The sequence below is a fragment of the Talaromyces rugulosus genome, chromosome II (genome assembly GCF_013368755.1).
Source record: "Talaromyces rugulosus chromosome II, complete sequence".
Classification (NCBI taxonomy): Eukaryota; Fungi; Ascomycota; class Eurotiomycetes; order Eurotiales; family Trichocomaceae; genus Talaromyces; species Talaromyces rugulosus.
Window position 1 is genome coordinate 2,166,043 of NC_049562.1, and position 19,397 is coordinate 2,185,439.

At 48.3% G+C, this 19,397-nt stretch overlaps 7 protein-coding genes across 7 annotated transcripts; 4 read left to right on the forward strand and 3 right to left on the reverse strand.

Moving 5' to 3' along the window:
* Positions 1-429: 429 nt before the first annotated feature.
* TRUGW13939_03226 (uncharacterized protein) lies at positions 430-1,904 on the forward strand (the record flags this gene model as incomplete). The annotated part of the gene is made up of 5 exons (XM_035486411.1): positions 430-722; positions 791-904; positions 955-1,294; positions 1,355-1,429; positions 1,485-1,904. 5 exons carry the CDS (start codon positions 430-432, stop codon positions 1,902-1,904), a joined length of 1,242 nt encoding a protein of 413 aa, XP_035342304.1.
* Positions 1,905-4,878: 2,974 nt separating this feature from the next.
* TRUGW13939_03227 (uncharacterized protein) lies at positions 4,879-5,246 on the forward strand (the record flags this gene model as incomplete). The annotated part of the gene is made up of 2 exons (XM_035486412.1): positions 4,879-4,984; positions 5,065-5,246. 2 exons carry the CDS (start codon positions 4,879-4,881, stop codon positions 5,244-5,246), a joined length of 288 nt encoding a protein of 95 aa, XP_035342305.1.
* A 2,160-nt stretch (positions 5,247-7,406) lies between these two features.
* On the forward strand, positions 7,407-8,068 carry TRUGW13939_03228 (uncharacterized protein; the record flags this gene model as incomplete). Its single annotated transcript, XM_035486413.1, has 3 exons — positions 7,407-7,489; positions 7,557-7,655; positions 7,723-8,068. 3 exons carry the CDS (start codon positions 7,407-7,409, stop codon positions 8,066-8,068), a joined length of 528 nt encoding a protein of 175 aa, XP_035342306.1.
* Positions 8,069-8,893: 825 nt separating this feature from the next.
* Positions 8,894-13,736, reverse strand: TRUGW13939_03229 (uncharacterized protein; the record flags this gene model as incomplete). Its single annotated transcript, XM_035486414.1, has 11 exons — positions 8,894-8,993; positions 9,045-9,440; positions 9,491-9,628; positions 9,692-9,985; positions 10,047-11,286; positions 11,343-11,476; positions 11,540-11,645; positions 12,937-13,069; positions 13,120-13,207; positions 13,319-13,575; positions 13,668-13,736. 11 exons carry the CDS (start codon positions 13,734-13,736, stop codon positions 8,894-8,896), a joined length of 2,955 nt encoding a protein of 984 aa, XP_035342307.1.
* A 586-nt stretch (positions 13,737-14,322) lies between these two features.
* On the reverse strand, positions 14,323-15,107 carry TRUGW13939_03230 (uncharacterized protein; the record flags this gene model as incomplete). The annotated part of the gene is made up of 4 exons (XM_035486415.1): positions 14,323-14,439; positions 14,506-14,919; positions 14,973-14,987; positions 15,051-15,107. The coding sequence occupies 4 exons, from the start codon at positions 15,105-15,107 to the stop codon at positions 14,323-14,325; spliced, it is 603 nt and encodes a 200-aa protein (XP_035342308.1).
* A 628-nt stretch (positions 15,108-15,735) lies between these two features.
* Positions 15,736-17,201, forward strand: TRUGW13939_03231 (uncharacterized protein; the record flags this gene model as incomplete). The annotated part of the gene is made up of 2 exons (XM_035486416.1): positions 15,736-16,079; positions 16,133-17,201. Coding segments are annotated over 2 exons (1,413 nt in total), but the record flags the coding sequence as incomplete, so codon positions are not given.
* Positions 17,202-17,647: 446 nt separating this feature from the next.
* Positions 17,648-19,291, reverse strand: TRUGW13939_03232 (uncharacterized protein; the record flags this gene model as incomplete). Its single annotated transcript, XM_035486417.1, has 2 exons — positions 17,648-17,790; positions 17,839-19,291. 2 exons carry the CDS (start codon positions 19,289-19,291, stop codon positions 17,648-17,650), a joined length of 1,596 nt encoding a protein of 531 aa, XP_035342310.1.
* Between the last annotated feature and the right edge of the window lie 106 nt (positions 19,292-19,397).

A 19,397-nucleotide genomic window follows, 5' to 3' on the forward strand; every position in this document is an offset into this window, starting at 1 on the left:
TCCCGTTCAGTTAGGTTGGTGTTGATGCTATTAGCCAACCTTAGCAGTTATATTCACCATTTCTTTTTTTCTAATTTCCGAGAACAGGGGTACTCATCACTATGACTCTTCAAAGAAAGTCGGTGAAAGTTGGTGAAAGTCGGTGGATGCCGGCAAAACCTATACCCCAGGCTCCATGAGCGGCATTAAAGCAAACGGGCTTCCACCTCTTCCCCCTCTTTCTCTCTCTCACCCTTTTTTTCTCTCTCGCACACTTTCTTACTTTCTCTCACACTTCCTCTCTCTTTCTCTCACACACTATCATCTTTGTGGGGTATCAAGTGCTGGTGTCTGTATACCATACTTTGGCTTCTCAAGAGACCTTTGGGCTTTTTGTGCAGCTACCACCATCAGGTTTTGTGTGAATTTCACCAAAACATGAGTAGTGAAATGCCTGCCTCAGCCTCTCCAGGCCATACTAAGGTCAAGGATCACACTGTTGATCTGCCTCTCGCAGTAAGGATGGCAGAGCGATCAATCACTCCTCTCACAACATCAACAACATCAACATCAAGCGGCGACAGAACTCCAACTTCAGGGGGCGGCGGTGAAAGGAGCCCAACAACATCAATCGGAGGCAGCATACTGTCCACAAGTTCAAAAGGACTTACTGTGGATGAGATGCTAGAGATGTATCCCAAGCAGCATGTGGAGTGGGCTATTCACAGCCCTGATTATGTTGGGTATGATATAACCTCACGTATGCATGATTTGTGAAATCTAAGCTAATTTTATAATATTATTTAATCAGCGCAAGAAACCGACGGGTAAAAAAATACGACGATATGATTGCCAGAGGTTCCAACGTCGAACTTGCCGCCCGGGCACGCGATGAATTTTTGGCGCGAACACCGTCAGAACCTCCGTAAGAACCACAATACCTCCCTTCACCCACCTACTAACATACTGGCGTAGGATCGACCCTGGTGAGCCAGCTGACCTCGACCCTGAGGTCTTGCGGAGGATCAGAGTTCTGAAGTACATGTACCGTGGTTGCCGTGTGGTCCGTCCTGCAACCATCCTCGACCTTGATCCTTCGACGATTTTCCCCGAAACTGCCGTAAATCGCGACGCTGTCCTGAGCGCTTATCGCCGTGGTGATCTCAACGTGGTACCTGGACAGGCTACCGTATGGTTTGCGGGCAACTTGGTTGCTGGACCCCTACCGAGCAGTGGATTTACCGAAGATTACCTTGCAAAGAATATCCCCGGGTGGCGAGAAAAGTATGGCCATGGTCATGTCTGGACGGAGAATGTATGTCCCCTATGATCATATTCTTTATCTTGACGTGACGCAAAATCTGACAATACTTAGCCACATGAAGGAACACATCGCCAGAGAAAGTGCGAAGGGACCATGCCTGCCATAGACGAAATCTGGGCTCACGTTGTTAGTTAGCGGGTTCCGACCTTGTATCGTCTCCAATATGTCTCACATGTTATAGTTCAGTATCAGGGCTCGCTTGATAGGTGAAACAGATTTCGTCACCATCAATAACATTCTCGATGACACCGGTAGCAGTTATCTAGAATTGCTCACAGATGATTGTTTTGATCTTGGTCTCACGGAAACTTACAGTGGGTGGAAACCTGATGTCTCACTCAAAATTTCCTCTCACGAAAAAATTAAGAGGCATTCCATCATGGTTGAAGCTCAACTTCTTCTAGATGGGGAACCTTTCGGTCCGGTTCTTTGTGTTCGAGCTACGATTAGCCCCGTAGATGGAGGCGAGTTGGAACGCTGTTCAGGGATGGCATTCAGACGCAACCTCTTTACGGCCACGAGTCCATATGGAGGCGGGGATTTGCATCTATCAGATTTCAAAAAAGGGGTTACGCGTTCTCTCCGCGGCGATCCGCAGTAACGCCTTGTCTCTGCTTCGGCACTCACTGCTCTTGCCAGAGCTCTAGTCTCTGAGTGTAACTATTAGCGAACAATAATGCCAAGTTACCAGTTATTATAAATTGAGAGCACCTAAAATCTAGAAAAGCGTTACCGATGTAGCATCTCCTGAGATCGAGACAGGATCCGTATCCAAGCCACACCCGAAACGATTATATTATTCAATCATCACATCAATTGCTCACAACAAGCCAGGGAAACAAGTCGAGGCAGAGTCTCAGCGGGAAGAACAATACCACCCGGGTCCTCTCCACAGAGGGATAAAGGGATATCACCACCTTTAACGGATCCAGCTGACCTTTGCGGTTCCGAAAACATCACCGCTATCAGCGTAGAATCTTTCTTTAAAATTCCTTTAGATTTCAATCCAATGGTATTATTATTGGGAGGTGCTAGGCAGGCAGCCCGGTACCCTTTTTCAGTTGGCCACACAAACGTACACCTCTTTTCCTTCATCCCCCCCATGAGCGTTGAGATTGATCAGTCAGGGCCTTCTCCCTCATAACCTATGGACAGCTGCGCTGGAAGACCAAAGACCTCTTTGGGCAGTCCATTTCTGATATACACAGACGGCGGCAATAGATGAAACAGAGTTTTATAACCATCGATAACACCCTTGACGAAAATCGATAGTGGTATTTTCTTGGGTGCCTTAACGAAAAATCGCGTACAGACCAGAGGAAATCAATCGAAGATGAGCAAACCTCGCAAAGAAACACTTCAGCAACTCCAAATCAACACTGTATGAATTCTGATCAGATTTACTTGAAATTATTAACTAAATCAACAATAGTACTACAATGTATCGGGGATACAAATTTTAATGATTATTTGTGTTAAACTTGGTCTTTACGCTGGATTACAACAAGTGGGAGGGAGATGATGAGCTGGAGATTTAGCTCCCACGAGTATCTCTCTCTTGAAGCTCAAATTCTTCTTACCGAGGCACCTTTCGAAGCTGATTCTCAGTATACGAGCCACGATTAGTCCAGGGAGAGGATTGAGAATACTGTTCAGAGATGGTTTTTAGTCGCCATTAATTTACCGTCACGAGTCCATATGGAGATGAGGATTTACACGAGGGCTACTACACGAGCACGATAATGGTATAACTATACAGGCGTCAACAAATTATTATACTTGCCTCGGTGCGAGTAAGATAATGCCTCAGAACCATTCTTTGAGTACCAAGAAGAACGGCTTAATGAGAGAAATATTCCATCCAAACAGCGCAGACCATTGGAGCAGACTTCAATAAAGAAATCGATGCAAAAAAATTTTTACGACTAGCGACTCGGTAAGTACTTCTATATCGACAATAGGCTTGGTTTATTACAATCTCCGAGTTGCTAATTATCATATAAGCATATAACCCTCTACAGGAATCTGAGATGGAACTGCCCAAACTCTTGTATTATTCTTTTTTTTCAAATTAAAAAATATAAAAATTTGTTGAAAAGTACTCCAGTATTTATTCTTATGTGCTAATTCAGTGGTTGTCTTCGTATGTCCTACATCCTGCATTCAATTACATCGAATGACAGCTAACCAACTCCCACAGAGTACTCGATGTACGACCACATTGTCAAGCTGGCCGATGCTGAAAAGAAGGACATTGAGGCTGCTTGTGGCAAGGCCATGTCTACCACTACGTACCCTGTTTTTATTGAAACGGCTACCACTGGCTAGTCTTCACAAAAATACACGCTGCCCCGAACTTCCTACTTTAGAGGACGTGCAAGGACCACTCACAATTGACATTACGCCTGAAATCGCGGAAATACAGTCATCCGTCAACTGAATATGAGGCAGAAAAGGAGGATGGCCAAGCGTTCTTCTTCTTGAAGCGCGAATACCGTTTCTTCATTACTCCCGAAACAGAATCAAAGCTCGGTACTCCCCTGGAACAGCCAGAATACAACCTGGGCTCAAGAAATGCATGAGCCCTGCCGGCATCGTTTCGGACAAAGCGCCCCCAGCTCGTCACGGCAAATCGGGAATCTGTTGGACTATTGACGCAAAAGACTTTGTGCTGATCCCAGAAAGCCCTCCCTTGTTGCTCGAAGAAATGTCAGCACCAGATACTGCCAATCAATGCCAATAAACACACACCATGGGTATCTCGAACCAACACGTAGGGAATCGATGCGGCACTAATGACAGCCATTGCTCCGCAGAAAATCCGGACTATCGGTTGGGTCGAAAGCTTTGATGAGGCGATAGGTCAAGCTAGTCAAACACCAAAATATCACTCCGTCACAGAAAGCAAGCGATGATATCATGTTGGGTATACCATCCGCACTAGCTGGGAAATGGAGAATGCACAGCTGAATGGCTAGCAATGCAAAGATTTTGCCGCAATTTTGCGGGGGAAGCTCACGAAATACGGCGAATGGTTCGCCCCGTCAATTTCCAGGGGAAAATATCATGGAGGTCATTGCTAGAAGACCCAGTATACGTGCTTGGCATCGTATGTCTGAGTCTTGACTGGTGCAACTCCATATTTACTAGAAGAAGAATAGCGTGGGTTGAGGCTCCTCCCAACTTCCGGCTATCGCCCCCCGATTCCCGAAAAGGAAACTCAAAAGCAGACCCCAATGGGCGGAGAATGTACTCCCAATGCTCATACAACTCTTTGGTTGGTGGTTATATGCGTGACCTGAGACAAACTGTTGTTGCTGCGCCTTTGATTCGGCGGCCAGGCAGTTCGCATGATCTCTATCCCTGAGAAGCTGACTTATTCTTTCGTTGGTCTACGTAACGACAATGACAAACTTGGAGGATTGGAATTGAAATTTGGAAGCGGCGAAAGGTATAAATACAGCGAAGATTCCTGCCTTTGAAGAGCATCTCTCAGGAATCAAGCTCAGCTCATCACAACAATTTCAATCTTCAATCTTCAATCAGGAAAGACTCTTCTCCAACAAATCATCAAAATGAAGTTCTTTGGTACCCTCGCGTTGTTCGCTACTGTGGCCTCCGTCTCTGCAAAGTCTTGCAAGTCTGGTGGTATCTACTGTGGCCAATCTCTTTTGAACAGAGGTATGTTGGGAGCTACTTCCTTAGACAAATACTCTATTATTTCCAGAATGTTTCTAACAAATTGGACTTCCAAATTGTAGGAAACTACCATAATCATATTGTTGATGTTCTTCAAGAGAACAACCAGCCCACGGATGAGGCCCACATTGACAACAGCCTCTTCGACTGTGGAGGAGGTGGCTCGATTACCTTGCAGATGTACTGCGCCAATGGTTGTGGTGGTGTTGGCAGTACCGAGGATGATTACTGCATTGACAACTAAATAGGGGCCATGACTATGGTTTGGAAGTCTTGTGATGTTGGAATCAATTTCTGGGGTCCGCAAAGTTACCAACATTGCTTATTAATTCCATTTGGGTCTTGGATGATGTGTGTCTAGTTATATAAATCTAATCTTCTGTCTTTGAAGTTAGGTCAAGCAATCAAATATACAGTTCACTACGTCAAGGATGATGCCTACCCTCCCCGCTAAGCTAAGTGCAACAGTAAACTATCGCGTACGGATTCAATAGACAGCTTCTCCGTATCTGGAATAAATAGTTTAAAGCGCTAGTTAGTGCATCTCTAACACCTCATTCGATGATTCATGAGATACGCGGATCATCAACGATGATGCGGTTGCGCTTTTAGATATTTAGTTTGTTGGTATCGTCAAGCTCAAACTTTTACATCTGCAGTCGAATTGGAGAGAAGAGCAAACTTGAGGGGCGTGGTTATGACGAAAAGGCCCGAAAAAGTATGTAGTCATTCACTTTGTGAACACCAAAGAGGTTGATCCGCAATACACCTCGCTACGTATACGCGAACACACAGTGCCAGCGACAAAGACATCCGAGCGGCACTGGACCCTGGACTGGACTTTCACCACAATTGCGAAAGGGCGATTACGAAGGCAAGTATACTCCTTTGAGCACTACAGAGCTTGGCAGGCTCGACTTGGGGAGCGTCACTACATGCCATGAGCAATAAGCCAACCACCCCGAAAGAAAATAGCGATACTAGCGAAGACGAAACTGGCCGTCTCTCCGGTGGCACATGATCCTGTACTCAATTCATCCCAATCGACGTCCCTATCAACATGTAGGAGAAGAGTACCTCCCTGTTATCGGAACAGATCTTACTTTACAAGAGGTTAATAGCAACGAGACCGATTCTATTTGCAAGCGCGAAGGGGTTAAGATGGTATCTGATATAGGGATCCATCGGACCATTAACGCAAAAAACTTTGTGCTACTCCCAGAAAATCTTCGCTTGTTTTTCGAAGAAATGTCAGCACCAGATACTGCCAATAAATACCAATAAATACACACCATCGATATCTCGAATATACGATGATTTTAAGATGTTTGGCGGGAGCTGAATATCGACCCCTTGTTACCTACACGATTTTTCAAACTGCATGTCTTTGATCAGATACCTCATTCTAGGTACTGTCATTTTCTCTACTCCAAGACAGTTCAGGATCACAAAATCGACTACGACTCTCCTTTACAACGCTATTAGGCGTTTTCAACCTCTGTAGTTGTCTGATACACTATAATTGGTGACCAGAGGTTTCTGGCCTCTTAAATATGGTACAATTGGCTTCCTTGTTACCTAGAAGAAAGAGGGGCTAGAGCTACTGCAAGACTATTATTGGTTTATATAATATATGGAGAGGTTCCAATTGAATGGACAATACTTTTCCATGATTGAAGAAGGAATAATAGAAAACTATGTCGTTCTCGATTTCACTGATAAGCCACCAAAAAAACACCCAGTAGGTAATTCTGCTGTTGGCTACATATAGCTCCTGTAGCTAGTATTACTACTTTTATTCTGTGTCTACAGAAGACGTGTCGCATTACAACAACACACAGAATATTTCGATCTGTCAGACGCGCTTGATACATTGAAAATAGCGGTCACTTCGAAATAACAGTCCTTTAGCAAATATTTTTTTCTAGCTGAATATTTTGTGTCTGCCATGATTTTATCTGACAGCGTAGATCCGATTTAAGCTCTGCAGATCAATGACTGAAATCTAGATTCTAGACATTGATTGTTGATTGTAAAAGGTATAGTCACATTCTAGCCCCCCTGGTTATGTATTGGTACCATTCAGGCCAGCTGTATTGCCAATACAATAATACACGTGAGGTGTCACGGAGCGCCTTCTGAATTGGGAAGGAAGGGGTAACTATAGTCTGCTACCATCCTATTATTTAGGTTTTGAGCTGTGTATGTGTGTATGTACTATTGAAACAAATTACGCAGAACGGTATTGTTTGTATTGTTCTTCAACGGGGTCTATATAAAGCGTTCCATTTTCCCTCCCCTTGTATATTTATCTCTCCTCAGCCACTCCATTCTTCTCTAGTCACGGCTCTCTCTCTCTCTCTCTCTCTCTCTTACACACACAGCTCAGAAAAAAACCGTCAACATGCGCTTCGCTACCACGATTGCCTCGCTGCTTACCGTCGGCATGGCAGCAGCCCTATCTCGCCGCGCATGCGCTGCTCAGAAGTGCGTTTTCACATATCTGCTTCTGTTTCTGCTCCTGCTTTCTGATCTGACAAAAAAAAAAAACCAGCATCCTAGACGCCTGTCTCGCTTCAATGACACCACAACTCGAAGCCTGCGAGGCGAATGACTGGTCCTGCCTGTGCAATCAGAGCACCAACGTTCTCACGTACTCCTTTCTCTCTCTCACATCTCTCTCTATACTCTTCTGTATTTTTCTAACAAACGGTATATAGCTGCTACAACAACTGCCCCGGCGACGACAACCAATTCGGCGCGCAGCAGACCAAGACATCCTACTGCAACGCTGCCAAAGCATACGCTACCACTACTACTACCACTAGTAGCAGTCACTCGGCTACCGCGACTTCTTCGGAGGCCAGCGCCGCTTCGGCGAGTGAAACATCTAGTGGCTCGTCCTCGTCCTCGTCCTCCTCCTTGTCGTCGACTTCGACAGGCTCATTCGCGCAGTCAACGTCCTCTGGTGCGGCAGCAGCAGCAATGGCGACGGGTGGTGTGCATGTGCATGTGCAGGGCGGTCTTGTTGCTGCGCTTGCACTGGGGTTGGGTGCTGTTTTGTGATGAATGATAATTATTCAAGTAAAAACTCGAATGAACAAAAGTTGGGTTTTGAGGTTGGGGAGGTTGTGTTTATTTCAGATCTGGTCACGCAAGATGAATCAGCTTAAAAGTTTAAATAATATGCTGTACCCAAACTCAATGTCTTCATGTTTTACTTCCAAAACCCGTCATGTCAGAAACGAATCGATGAGAAAATTTATCCATTCAAATTGCCAAGCGCCAACACCTGCATATGTAGAGAGCTATCAATCCTAGTAGGTACTCGAAAATAATCTCCAAAGAAAGAAAGATTGTGTAGGACAAAATACATGTAGTGTAGTTTCTGACTGTACTCTGGTCAACAACAACAAAAGCAAAATTATACACACCAGTTGACAGTATTTGATAAAAGGAGTGCGTAGGTAGGTATGTAGAGACGTAACACGGTGGCGGTCATATAAAAAAATAAATAAGATAGAGAGGGAGGGACAGACAGGTATTGCGCCGTGGCAGAGAGTAACTTTGAACAGGGGTAAAACAGCAAATTGGGCTAGGAACGAAAAAGAAAAAAAAGGAAAAAAGTCTTCTCCAAAACATTAAACATCACAGAAATACACTAGTCGACACCAAACCACACAGCAAAGATCTCGTTCAATGCAAAAAAACAAAAACAAGAACAAAAAAAAAAACACTCATTCTAGGTGACCGGATACTAGAAAGATGGATATATCAATTCAAATATATCATTCATCGAGTGCAGCTTGTACATTGAACTTGAATCATCTCACAGAACGAGATGAACCTCTACTATTCTGGTTCTTTTATCCCCCTTTCCACTGTTTAAACCTACTCCTGTCCGAAACCTAGGGTTTCTTCAACCGCTATGGACAGCTTCTGCAGTAGGGCTTCGTTAGACTTGTATGGTGGAAGGTCGAGTCGGTTGAAGCTGATCAAGTTAGTCAAGTAATTCTTCAAAAGTGAGGGAAAAAAAACTTACCAGGTGTGTGACTTGGGAAGTGCGGCAGGGTCTCCCGATTTCTCAATCGTAAACCGTCGAGGTCCGTCCGAACCTTGCAAATCCTTGAATCCGTTGACTGGGATACGAGACGTGCCCGTGGCAAACTGCAACAGTCGCGACTTTTGCTCTGCATCCCAAGTACGAATAATCTTCCAGAAGTTCTGGATGACCTCGTCGGATTCTTGGTATCCACGGTAATCTGTGTGTTTCTTCCAATCATCAACATCGATATCGGCAATACCGCCAATCAGCAGCTCCAACTCTCGCTCGTCAAACACATTCACCAAGTCCTGGGGAATGAGCTCGTTGAAACCGGAGATGAATGCGTTGAATTGCTGTTCGACACGCTTTTGAATTTTCCATTCCGTGACAAGTCTGCATACCATTAATAAAACATTCGACTAAAATGCTTGTCTTCAACTTACTCGACGTATTTTTGCTTATTCTCGTCTGTGACGGGGATGTTTCTCCCATCCTCCATCAAGTCAATCGTATCTCGTTCACCAAACTTTTCATCGTCGATGGAAAACGTAAGTTCGACAATGCCTTCAATATCGTTTTCACTGCAAACATCATATCAGCATGAATATCAATTCATTAGGAACCAAAGAAAAAAAAACACTTACAGTGTCCACGATAAATTGCGGTGGAAATCCTCATCGACACCCTCCATATCCTGCAGCGTGACCCTCTTTCGGAGCATCATCTTGTAGAATGCGCCAATAAAGAACGAGTCCAGGAAGCGTCGGTGGAAGATGGCAAGTCCAACAACACGACCGATAAATTTGAAGTAGTTCAAATGCTCGGGGTTGATACCGGAATGAGGATTTATTTGAAGAGTATAGTTGTCGTGTGCAGAGTATTCAAAAAGGCAATAAAAGGGATTGAACATTTCGTGAGATAAAAGGAAAAAGTACTCCCTGGACAAAAGTTAGTAATAAGTAAAAAAAAAAAAAAAAAAAGCGATGTCGTTTATCATACCGTGAGAGTCCACCGTAATCCAAACCATCTTCTCCATCAAACTTGATCATCAAACGCTTCTTCAAATCCGACGCGCTTTGACGCATAATTTCGGCGTATGAGTCTTCAAAGATGTTGCTACGCCGGACCTTGATATGACACTGTCCAGACATGATTCGTAACGCGGGTTGGGATCGGAAGTAGATGAGCTTGCGACGGAAGTCTCGCTTGTACTGCGGAACGCCTTGGTCGAGAGAAGAGGGGAGGCGGGGGTCATCCCAGGTAGTCGTCTTGGTGTTGTGATCCACGAAATAAACACGAGCAGTGTTGGTCAGTCTCATTTCCCACCCGCTAGGCAAAGGACCCAATTGTGAAACGGTTTGCTGCTGGAAAGTGGTGTTCCCTCCGCCAGCGTTCTGTCCATATACTCGAATGTAATGTTGTCGACGGGGATCAACCCAGGTCGTAGTGCGGGTGTTGTGATCCACAAAGTAAGGCCGACCCTCGGGAGTCGATCTCTGTTCCCAACCGGCCGGAAGCTCACCAGTGCCTGCTGTCGTGACTCCTGTCGCAGCCATGGAGACGGCGTTGGCTGCACTGGCCGCATTCTGCGCGCTGGTACTCCCTCCTGCAGGCGGCGTGGTTGCTGGGGGTGGGTCTTGCGGATTCGGAGAGCTGGCACCAGTACGATCCTCTGGCAGCATTCGGCTTTGGTGGGCTCTACGTTCCATTTGCATGTTCGCCTCTCGTTGCGATCGCTGGGCACTTTCGTTATAGTTCGCCGACGGCCGGTTCCAGGTTGTAGTCCTCGTATTGTGATCAACATAGTACGTTCTTCCTAGATTATCTTCACGCCGTTCCCAGCCCGCAGGCAGCCGGCCTAGGTTATCTTCAAACGAGCTCAAGTTTGTTCTTGAGCCCTGTGCGGTTTGTCCATTAGACGGAGGTTGTGGAGTACCATTTGCGGCTGACAGCCCGCTCGTCGGTCGAGCTCCCGAAGAAGCACGCGTAAGGGGAAATGATGGCGCTGGACCTGCTGCAACTGGCGATACAGCTGGACCATCTGCAAGGCTCGGGCCTTGGGCAGGTGGGGTTTGTATCTGCGGGACTGTCGTCGGCACACCCGGAGCATTAGGTTGAGGCCGCTGGGCACCATTTTGACTGGGATTCGGGGCAGCAAGGTTAGTAGACAGGTTGATGATAAGTTTTCCATGTACGACAAGATTGTCGTTTGATTTCTTCAAATCACGAGTGAGCATTTCTGCGAATTGTAAAAGATTAGCAATGGGTTTTGACGAAAGCCACAGCAGAATTTACCATCGCCTCCCATTTGAAGATCAATGACATCGCCAATGCGCACATTGATGACGCCAAGAAATCCCTGGTCCTTCTTCTTGAACTTCTTCTGGTCAAAGATCTGAATCGCAAGAATACTATCCTCGTTGACTTTTCTATAATTCACGACGCCCCGGGTTAGCGTCGATTGCAAAAAGTTGGACAATTGCATGACATACAGATCAAAGGTCTCGTTCCAGTACGGGTTCAAAGTCTTTCTTATCACGGAGGTCGTGTGAGTCTGCTCGCCGCCGATTGTGGCGACAGCGAAAGGGTCAGGGAAGCCTGAATAATGATTAGCAACTTGATAAAACGCTTAACGGAGACGGGTGGCAGCCAGAAACATACGAAAGACATCGCGTTTATATAATCCATCAGCAGCGATAACTAAGAGAGGAGGGGGGGGGGGTTAGTTGCTCGGCTTTTCTCCCATCAGGATAATAGCGGGTTCGGGATGGATGCTCACTTGTGAGCCTCAGATTTGGCTGACTGCAGGCAGAAAACGAAATCGATTAGTACTCTGAAATAAATGCGAATAGACACATACGGCCTTGTCGGCGATGGATAGGCACTCACGCTGGCAGATTGGAACCCATTCTTCGTTATACTGACGGCCTTATTTTTCTGGGCAAACGGGATGCGACCGAGGAGCCGGGCCAGTCGAAGAACGTCTTCTCAAAACATCCACTCCTTAAATAAACAAAAAAAAGGGCGAAAAGGAATACTGTCGGAAAGTGGAATGACTGCTGCCTTGACGTGATGTTGTTTGTTGTTTCTGACGTCCTCCAGGTTGAAGAGGGCGGTTCCAGCGCTGTCAGAGTGTATGTCGACGAGTGCTGGGGCTGAGCAGGAGCGGGCGAGCCAATGACCGGCGGGGTAGGGGCTGCGCAGCTAGTTAACTAACTAGTCGAGCTAGTCGTGATCAGTTGGAGGTTTTGCCGCGCGCTGCTGTCCGACCAGGCCAGTCGAGAATGCTGTTGCGAGAGGAAGGATGAGAGGTGTTGTAGAGGGGAGGAGGTTAACTAGTCTTGCCTTGCTCTGTCAGCCCACAGCGGCTAGTTGTGCCGTCAACCACCGCACTGTACTGTACTAACCCCGCCTGAGCCATTTTACGCGATTACGAGGTTTAGCCGGATATTAATTTCATCGTGGGAGATTTCTTGACTAGATCCAGGTGGTTGAATGTCTGGATATTTATTCCTTCCAGAGAAAACTGTGCATGTGGTTTTGCGTGCCAGTGGCTTTGGAAAACATGGCATCTGGATATCAACCAATCCGTCTCCACTCTCGACTCATACATGTTCACATTGATATTTTGATAATTCGATATACCCAAGAAAATCCTTTCATTCGCCCATTCGACCTGACCCGTGGCGAGGTAGGCATGTGCTCAAGCGTACATCATACATCCTCAACTCCGAAACCTCAAACCGGAATGTAAATAAGAAAGAACATGGATTATAAATGAGATGGATTCATCCTTCGGATTGTGCTTTCTGCTTTGTTTTGACGCTTTTTTTTCGGGGGGAGGGTTGACCGTGGTTAGTTCAAAGGGGTATCTAGTAAGGAGAATAACCACGACCCCGACCACGAAAGCCTCCACGATATCCACCACGAGGAGGGAAGCCACCTCGACCGAATCCACGACCACCACGTCCTCGACCGCGGCCTCGGGCCAAGCCTGGAAGGTTCGTGCGTTTTGGCGTCACCTGGGTAGAGGTTTAGCAGAGTGGTAAGATAGTGGACTGCAAAAACGCACCTTCAAGTTTCGTCCGCGAAAGACGCTTTCATTCAGCACCAAGGCTTGTGCAACAAGACTAGGCTCTGCGAATTCCACATAGGCATATCTGTTTTTTTTTTTCCACAATGAGCAACTTGGCTAACAATTCCTAGCTCTTGCGCTGGTACGTCTATAAATCCGTATGCGCGAGAGACAGGCTTTTCAGGGAATGACGAACCCTTTAGGATGGCCGGTGAATTTATCCAACAGAATCGTCACGCGGTTGATCGAGCCGCAGCTCTGAAAGTGTGCCTGGATCTCCTCTGGAGAAGCGCCGTAGTCGACGTTGCCGACGAATATACTCCTGGCGTCGATGTCTTCCTTGTCCTCGCGCAAGCTTTCCGACTGCTCGTCTAGGGTTTCTTGCATCTCACGGAGTTTGGCTGCTTCGGATTCCATCTCGGCGACCCGTTTCTTCATGGCGGCGATTTCTTCCTGATTATTCAAAAAAAGGTTAGCAGGTTATTTTTCCGTCATGCGGCGTAATGTTTTCAAAGAAACAACACGTCAGTCGGCAGTCGACGTACCTCATCGTCGGCGCCCTCTTGCTGAGTCTTGAGGTGCTCCTCGGGCAAATCGACTGCCTCGGTGGCCATCTCGATAGCCAGGATGTGGTAATTTGAGAGATTAACCAGTTCGTATCGATGCGTCGAGGATTTAATGAGATCGATCCCAGCTGACGAGGCGGACCTTGAACTAAAAGCGAAAAGACGTCAAAGAAGGACCGCCGGTTGGTATTTTTTCTATCGTTTTAGAAATTGAAAAAAAGAGCGTGCCTTGTTGCAGGCTGCGAAAAGGGAGTTTGGGGCAGGGTGGAACAAACAATCTTCTTCTCAGATGCCGCGAAAGCGGAAGTTAGCTTGCTGCTTCGGGACTGGTGACTGGCTGGGCCCGTGGGTCCGTCTTTATCAGATAGAGTCGCACGGGGACTATTTCTGGCCAATTTTTTTTTTTTTGGTTTTATTTATATCGTTCTATAATTACTAACTTAGTTACTCTAGAGCATAAATTGATCGGCTATGCTCCTCATGTTTCACTAATCAAACACTAGTCTCTCCGGTATTGATACGTCGTCTGAATCTACACCGACAAGACCACTTACTACGACACGGTTAAACGTTCAGTGCCATTATTTCTAGTGCAGATATAGATGTAGATACAAAGTATTTCAAGCCACACGTCTCAAGATGTCGCAACACCTTGCTTGCGGAAAGACACTTTTTCAACAGCGACTGTCTCGGCTCCACTGTCGTCGGTTTTCAGTTGGTATACGTAAAGAACGAGCACGTCTCCTTGGACCTGTCAATCGTTAGAATGCGACGTGTGTAAATAGCGTGAAAAAAGAAGAGAGTGAAAAAAACGCACATCCATCAGGCAAAAGCTCGGCGTCGGTTCCTGGCCCTCGGGGAAATAGCCAGTGGTAAAAGCCCCCGTCGCACTTCCAGGGTTGATAAAAAAGCGACCCTCCATCTCAAACGCTTCGAATCGGTGCGTGCCCCCCCACAGCAAGACATCAACGTCCATCTGGCGGGCAGCGATCAGCAGGGCGTCCGCATCGCCCGGCGGGATGATGGTGTGGCCATGGGTGAATCCGATGCGTAGACTACCGTGGGTCACGACTTTGGAAAGAGGGAGATTGGGCGAGTCGACATCGTAGTCGCCCTTGACGAGTTGTAGGTCCGGGGCGATCTGGCGGAAGAACTCAAAGGTCTCGCGGTCGGTGAGATTGCCCAGGCAGAGAATCTGGCCGATCTTTCCGGGGGTGAGGAGTTTTTTGAACTATGCAGGTGTTAAAGATTTAAGATAAAAGTGTTGGTTTGGGTCATTCTCACCCGCGCAGGTAGATCCTAAGAGAGAGAGAGCTGGTTAGCGATGGATGCCTGGCAATGCGGGCTGAGACAGGACGGTACCGGAGCCCTGTCGGGGATAAAGAGGTCGCCAATGGCCAGCACCAGGCGCGAGGTCATCTTGATCTCGGAAGCGCAGTCACTGAACCATGCCCAGCCGACAGACAAAAGGCAGTTGATGTTGATGTTGTTGAGATATACTGCGGGCGAGCTGCACCTGCCTGGCCCAATCACGAGCCCTGAGCCCTATGCGCGGCCGTATCGGGGTTAGCGTGTCGATAAGATAACGTGACTCGGTACGATAAATACTCGTAGCAGTCTTGCGTGGATAGTTACGAGGGATGTTGGTTACTGTTAATGAAGCAGTAAAGTACAATAATAATCCATATATCATTGTGTCGTCCAGGCTACAAATCACCATTCGAGATGTTTCCCGCGGGGAACAGGGTCACGTGACGCAGTCCCATCCGCGGCCAAATGCAGCACTACTACTACGTGTACTGGCCGAGCCTGTAATAATAGTATTTATGGCCGAATCTGTAGGGCCTAACATTCCCGTAATAGGAAATCGCTGCAGAGGCAGACTGCCATGCTGGGCGATGGCGGCTGAGTGACTGCCGAGTCTTTTCTCCTCCTCGGGGAGAGATCCGAGGTGGACGCGGCCATCTCCGCTTGGGATCATTCTGTAGCCACCGCAACTCCCTCGCCAGACTCCATTGAAGCAATTGACGACCACCACGTGAAAAGCCCGAAAGCAGCGGCCAACCCACGGCCGCCCGAACCAACCCTCACTCTGGCGTCACGCAGCGGGCGGGGCAGCAGCAGCAGCGCGAATGCCCGGCTGTCGCTCATCTCCAGGCACTTCGACCAGCGTTTGCCGCTGCCCGAGCTGCACACGCCGTTCTCGTCCGAGAGACAGTCGCTCGAACCCGACGACGTCGAGTATAAACCCATCGACCGGCCCCTCCCCGCCATCGCCGAGCCAGACCTCAACAACAACATCATGTCTTCGCAAGCCGCCCACAACACCCTGCTGATCCCAGGGCCCATCGAGTTTGACGATGCCGTCCTGCAGTCCATGTCGCACTATGCGTGAGTCTTGACTTCTTTTTTCCCGTTCCACCTTCCAATGCTGATTCGTACAGCGAGAGCCATGTCGGCCCGGCCTTTGTCAAGACATTCGGCGAGACCTTGACCCTCCTGCGCAAGCTCTTCCAGACCACCGACCCCGCCGCACAGCCGTTTGTCATCTCTGGCAGCGGCACTCTGGGCTGGGATCTTGTTGCCGGCAACCTGATCGAGCGCGGCGAAGACGCCCTGGTGCTTCACACGGGCTACTTTGGCGACTCGTTCGCCGCCGCGCTCGAAACCTATGGCGCGCGCGCAACACAGCTCAAGGCCCCCATTGGAGACCGCCCGCAACTGTCCGAGATTGAAGCTGCTCTGAAAGAAAAACCTTATAAGCTCGTCACCATCACGCACGTCGACACCTCGACCGGCGTGCTGAGCGATATCAAGGCCGTCGCCGAGCTCGTGCGCCGCGTCAGCCCAGACACCCTGGTTGTTGTCGACGGCGTGTGCAGCGTGGGATGCGAGGAAATCGACTTTGACGCTTGGGATCTGGACGTCGTCTTGACCGCGAGCCAAAAGGCCATCGGCTGCCCGCCCGGTCTCAGCATTTTGATGCTGTCCGGCCGTGCCATCAACGTCTTCAAATCGCGCAAGACTCCACCAGGCTCATACTACGCCTCGATCGCCAACTGGCAGCCCATTATGCAAAACTACGAGGCCGGAAAGCCCTCGTACTTTGCTACCCCGCCCACCCAGCTGGTCCACGCCCTGCACACGTCTCTCAGCAGCATCACTGCAAACGTCTCCGAGCGGTTCGCCATCCACACCCAGGCCTCGGACAAAGTGAAGGCCGTCGTCGCCGAGCTCGGTCTGACCCAGCTAGCCACCAAGCCCGAGAACCAGGCTCACGCCATGACCGCGATCCGCTTGCCCGAGGGCCTTACGGCGCCGGATATCCTGCCGGGTCTTTTGAAGCGTGGTGTGGTGTTTGCCGGTGGTCTGCACAAGGAGATTGCGCCCTTGTATATCCGCTTCGGCCATATGGGCGTCAGCGTCACAGATCCAAACCGCAAGGATATCGACGGGGCTATTGTCGCGCTGAAGGAGGCATATGCCGAGGCGCGAAAGGCCAAGGGCCTTTAGATCTTTGCATACGGTTGTGTTCAAATGTTATATGTACATAAAAGATAATGCCAAAATCAAAAATTAGGGTTAAATAGATATCTTTTACCCATATATTTCTTCAATGTCGTCTCAAATATTACGAGTCAATTACACATCGTGAACTTACGTCAAAGTAGAGTCCAAGCGAGCAATTCGAAAATATATAGAATTCTCAAAAAAGCAAAGTGCACAGCCGAAGTTGAATGCATGTGGGTATGATAATCGCTTGAAAAAAAAAAAAAAAAAGAAGAGAGTAATACATCTACAATAAACCCCATCCATCCATCCCCATCCCACCCGTCCAGATGTTGCTTCTTGTTCCCCCGGACATCATATCTTGACGATTGAAACCATCACCCTCTAATTTAAAGATAGGTACATTCGGTTTAGATGAAAGAGTCCTTTTTTTGAATTCCTTTTCTTTTTTACGACTCCGATTCACCTCTTCTGAGCGCCAGGAATGCGCGTACATCCGTCACGTATTGGAGCCCTTCGAGTAACGGAACTATGTTGAGTAGCCCGCTATCGGTGGGATCGCTGATCCAGCCTTCTATCGGAATTGCATTATCTATAAAAAGTTAGTGAGAAAAAACGCAACAAAAACGGGGCGACATACCTTCGTGGAAGATGTAGCTAACCGGACTATTGTCCAGAATCATGACTTTGCTTAAGTCGGGCTCGACCGAGGTCAAGTCCTTGATAAAAGCCCCGTTGCGCAGCGTGCAGTGTTGTCGGTAGTAGCGAGCATGGAAAAACTTGCGCTCTTGCTCGAGCCAGTCAATGACCGGGTCCGCGTATTCCTGGACACTCGCTGTAAAGATAACTAGTTTGTACCATTTGCACACTTTACGCAGGAACTCATCGCAGTGCGGCCGTTTATGGACGTAGTAAAGAATCGGATGTTGGGGCACCAGCGTCGCTGAAGGCTCGCCCGAAGGAGCAGGTGCAGCCACAGGAGCAGCCAGCTTGACTTCTACCATGTGGCCACTGGACATGCGGCCACCCTTGGCCAGCGAGTGAATGAGGGTTTCATCTAAATCGAGAACAAGCGTTTTCTGAGGCGTCCTACTGGCATATCGATTGGTGCCCATCGAGTACGAAGGCTGGCGAAGTGGGATAAGAGGGCGCGGAGGAGCTTGAGTATGCGGGTATTTCGTGAGCTTGTGATGAGAGGCTGAAGAGATGGGCGACTTGAGGCTTTCTGCCGCAAGAACGGCCGATGTCGAGGGAGAAGAAGCATCGGGTTTTGGTCCTGGCCGCATATCTATACTTTGGGACCGCGGTTTCTGCCGTTTAAACGCATCCTCATTGTGCAGTTTGATGCGAATAGATCTCCGAGGAGTGCTTTCGTCTGTGGTGACTCCGCTATCATGAGATTTAGACCTGGTATGACGAGTTCCTCCAGTTTTCGACTGGTTTGATACCGGGGTATCACCATCAGACTCGGATGCAGAGGAAGTAATTGACGATCGGGATGGCGGGTTCTTAGGTTTCCTCAAAGACCCGTTCCGCCTAGAACCGGCCTTTTCGGACTCTCCCTTGTTACTGTGCGCAAGTGGCGGTGTCTTTTTAGAATGTGTATCGTCTCGAATGCTAATTAACCGTCGAGCCTTGTGGAAAGGAACCACAGGCGAGTAGTGTCCATCGTCATCTCGGAAACCATGGGCAATGTAAACCCCAGGCGCAGCTATGGTCGAGAGAATGATCTCGATAGCCCCGGTGATGGCGTCCAGTATCCGCCAGGAAACCAGGAAAAGCGTGCTCTGTCTTGGGGCCGCGTCAGTCTTTTGCAATTCGTAGATCAGCGGTGTTTTCTCGTTGAGTTCCAGTGTCCCATCGTGGGAAAACCCGGATGCCAGGTGGTCGTCGTCCTGCTCCTTTTCGTCGTCATCGTCGTGGGGGAAATTGCGGTGCAATTGCTGCTCGCTATACGAACGAGATTTGGCCAGGTCCTTTCGCACGTTGTTGTTGGCCTGGGAGAGATCGCTTTGCGAATGGGAGCGATTGCGAAGAGGAGAGCCCGAGGTCTGCCCGATCACCCGCGAGGAAAGGAAATTGAGGGAGTTCATCTTTCAGCAACGGCCATGAGGGGGAACGACGCAGCTCACTGCGCGTGGATCAGTACATGCTACCGGTACAGTAGGAAACAACGGGTTCAACCAACCTCAACGCGCC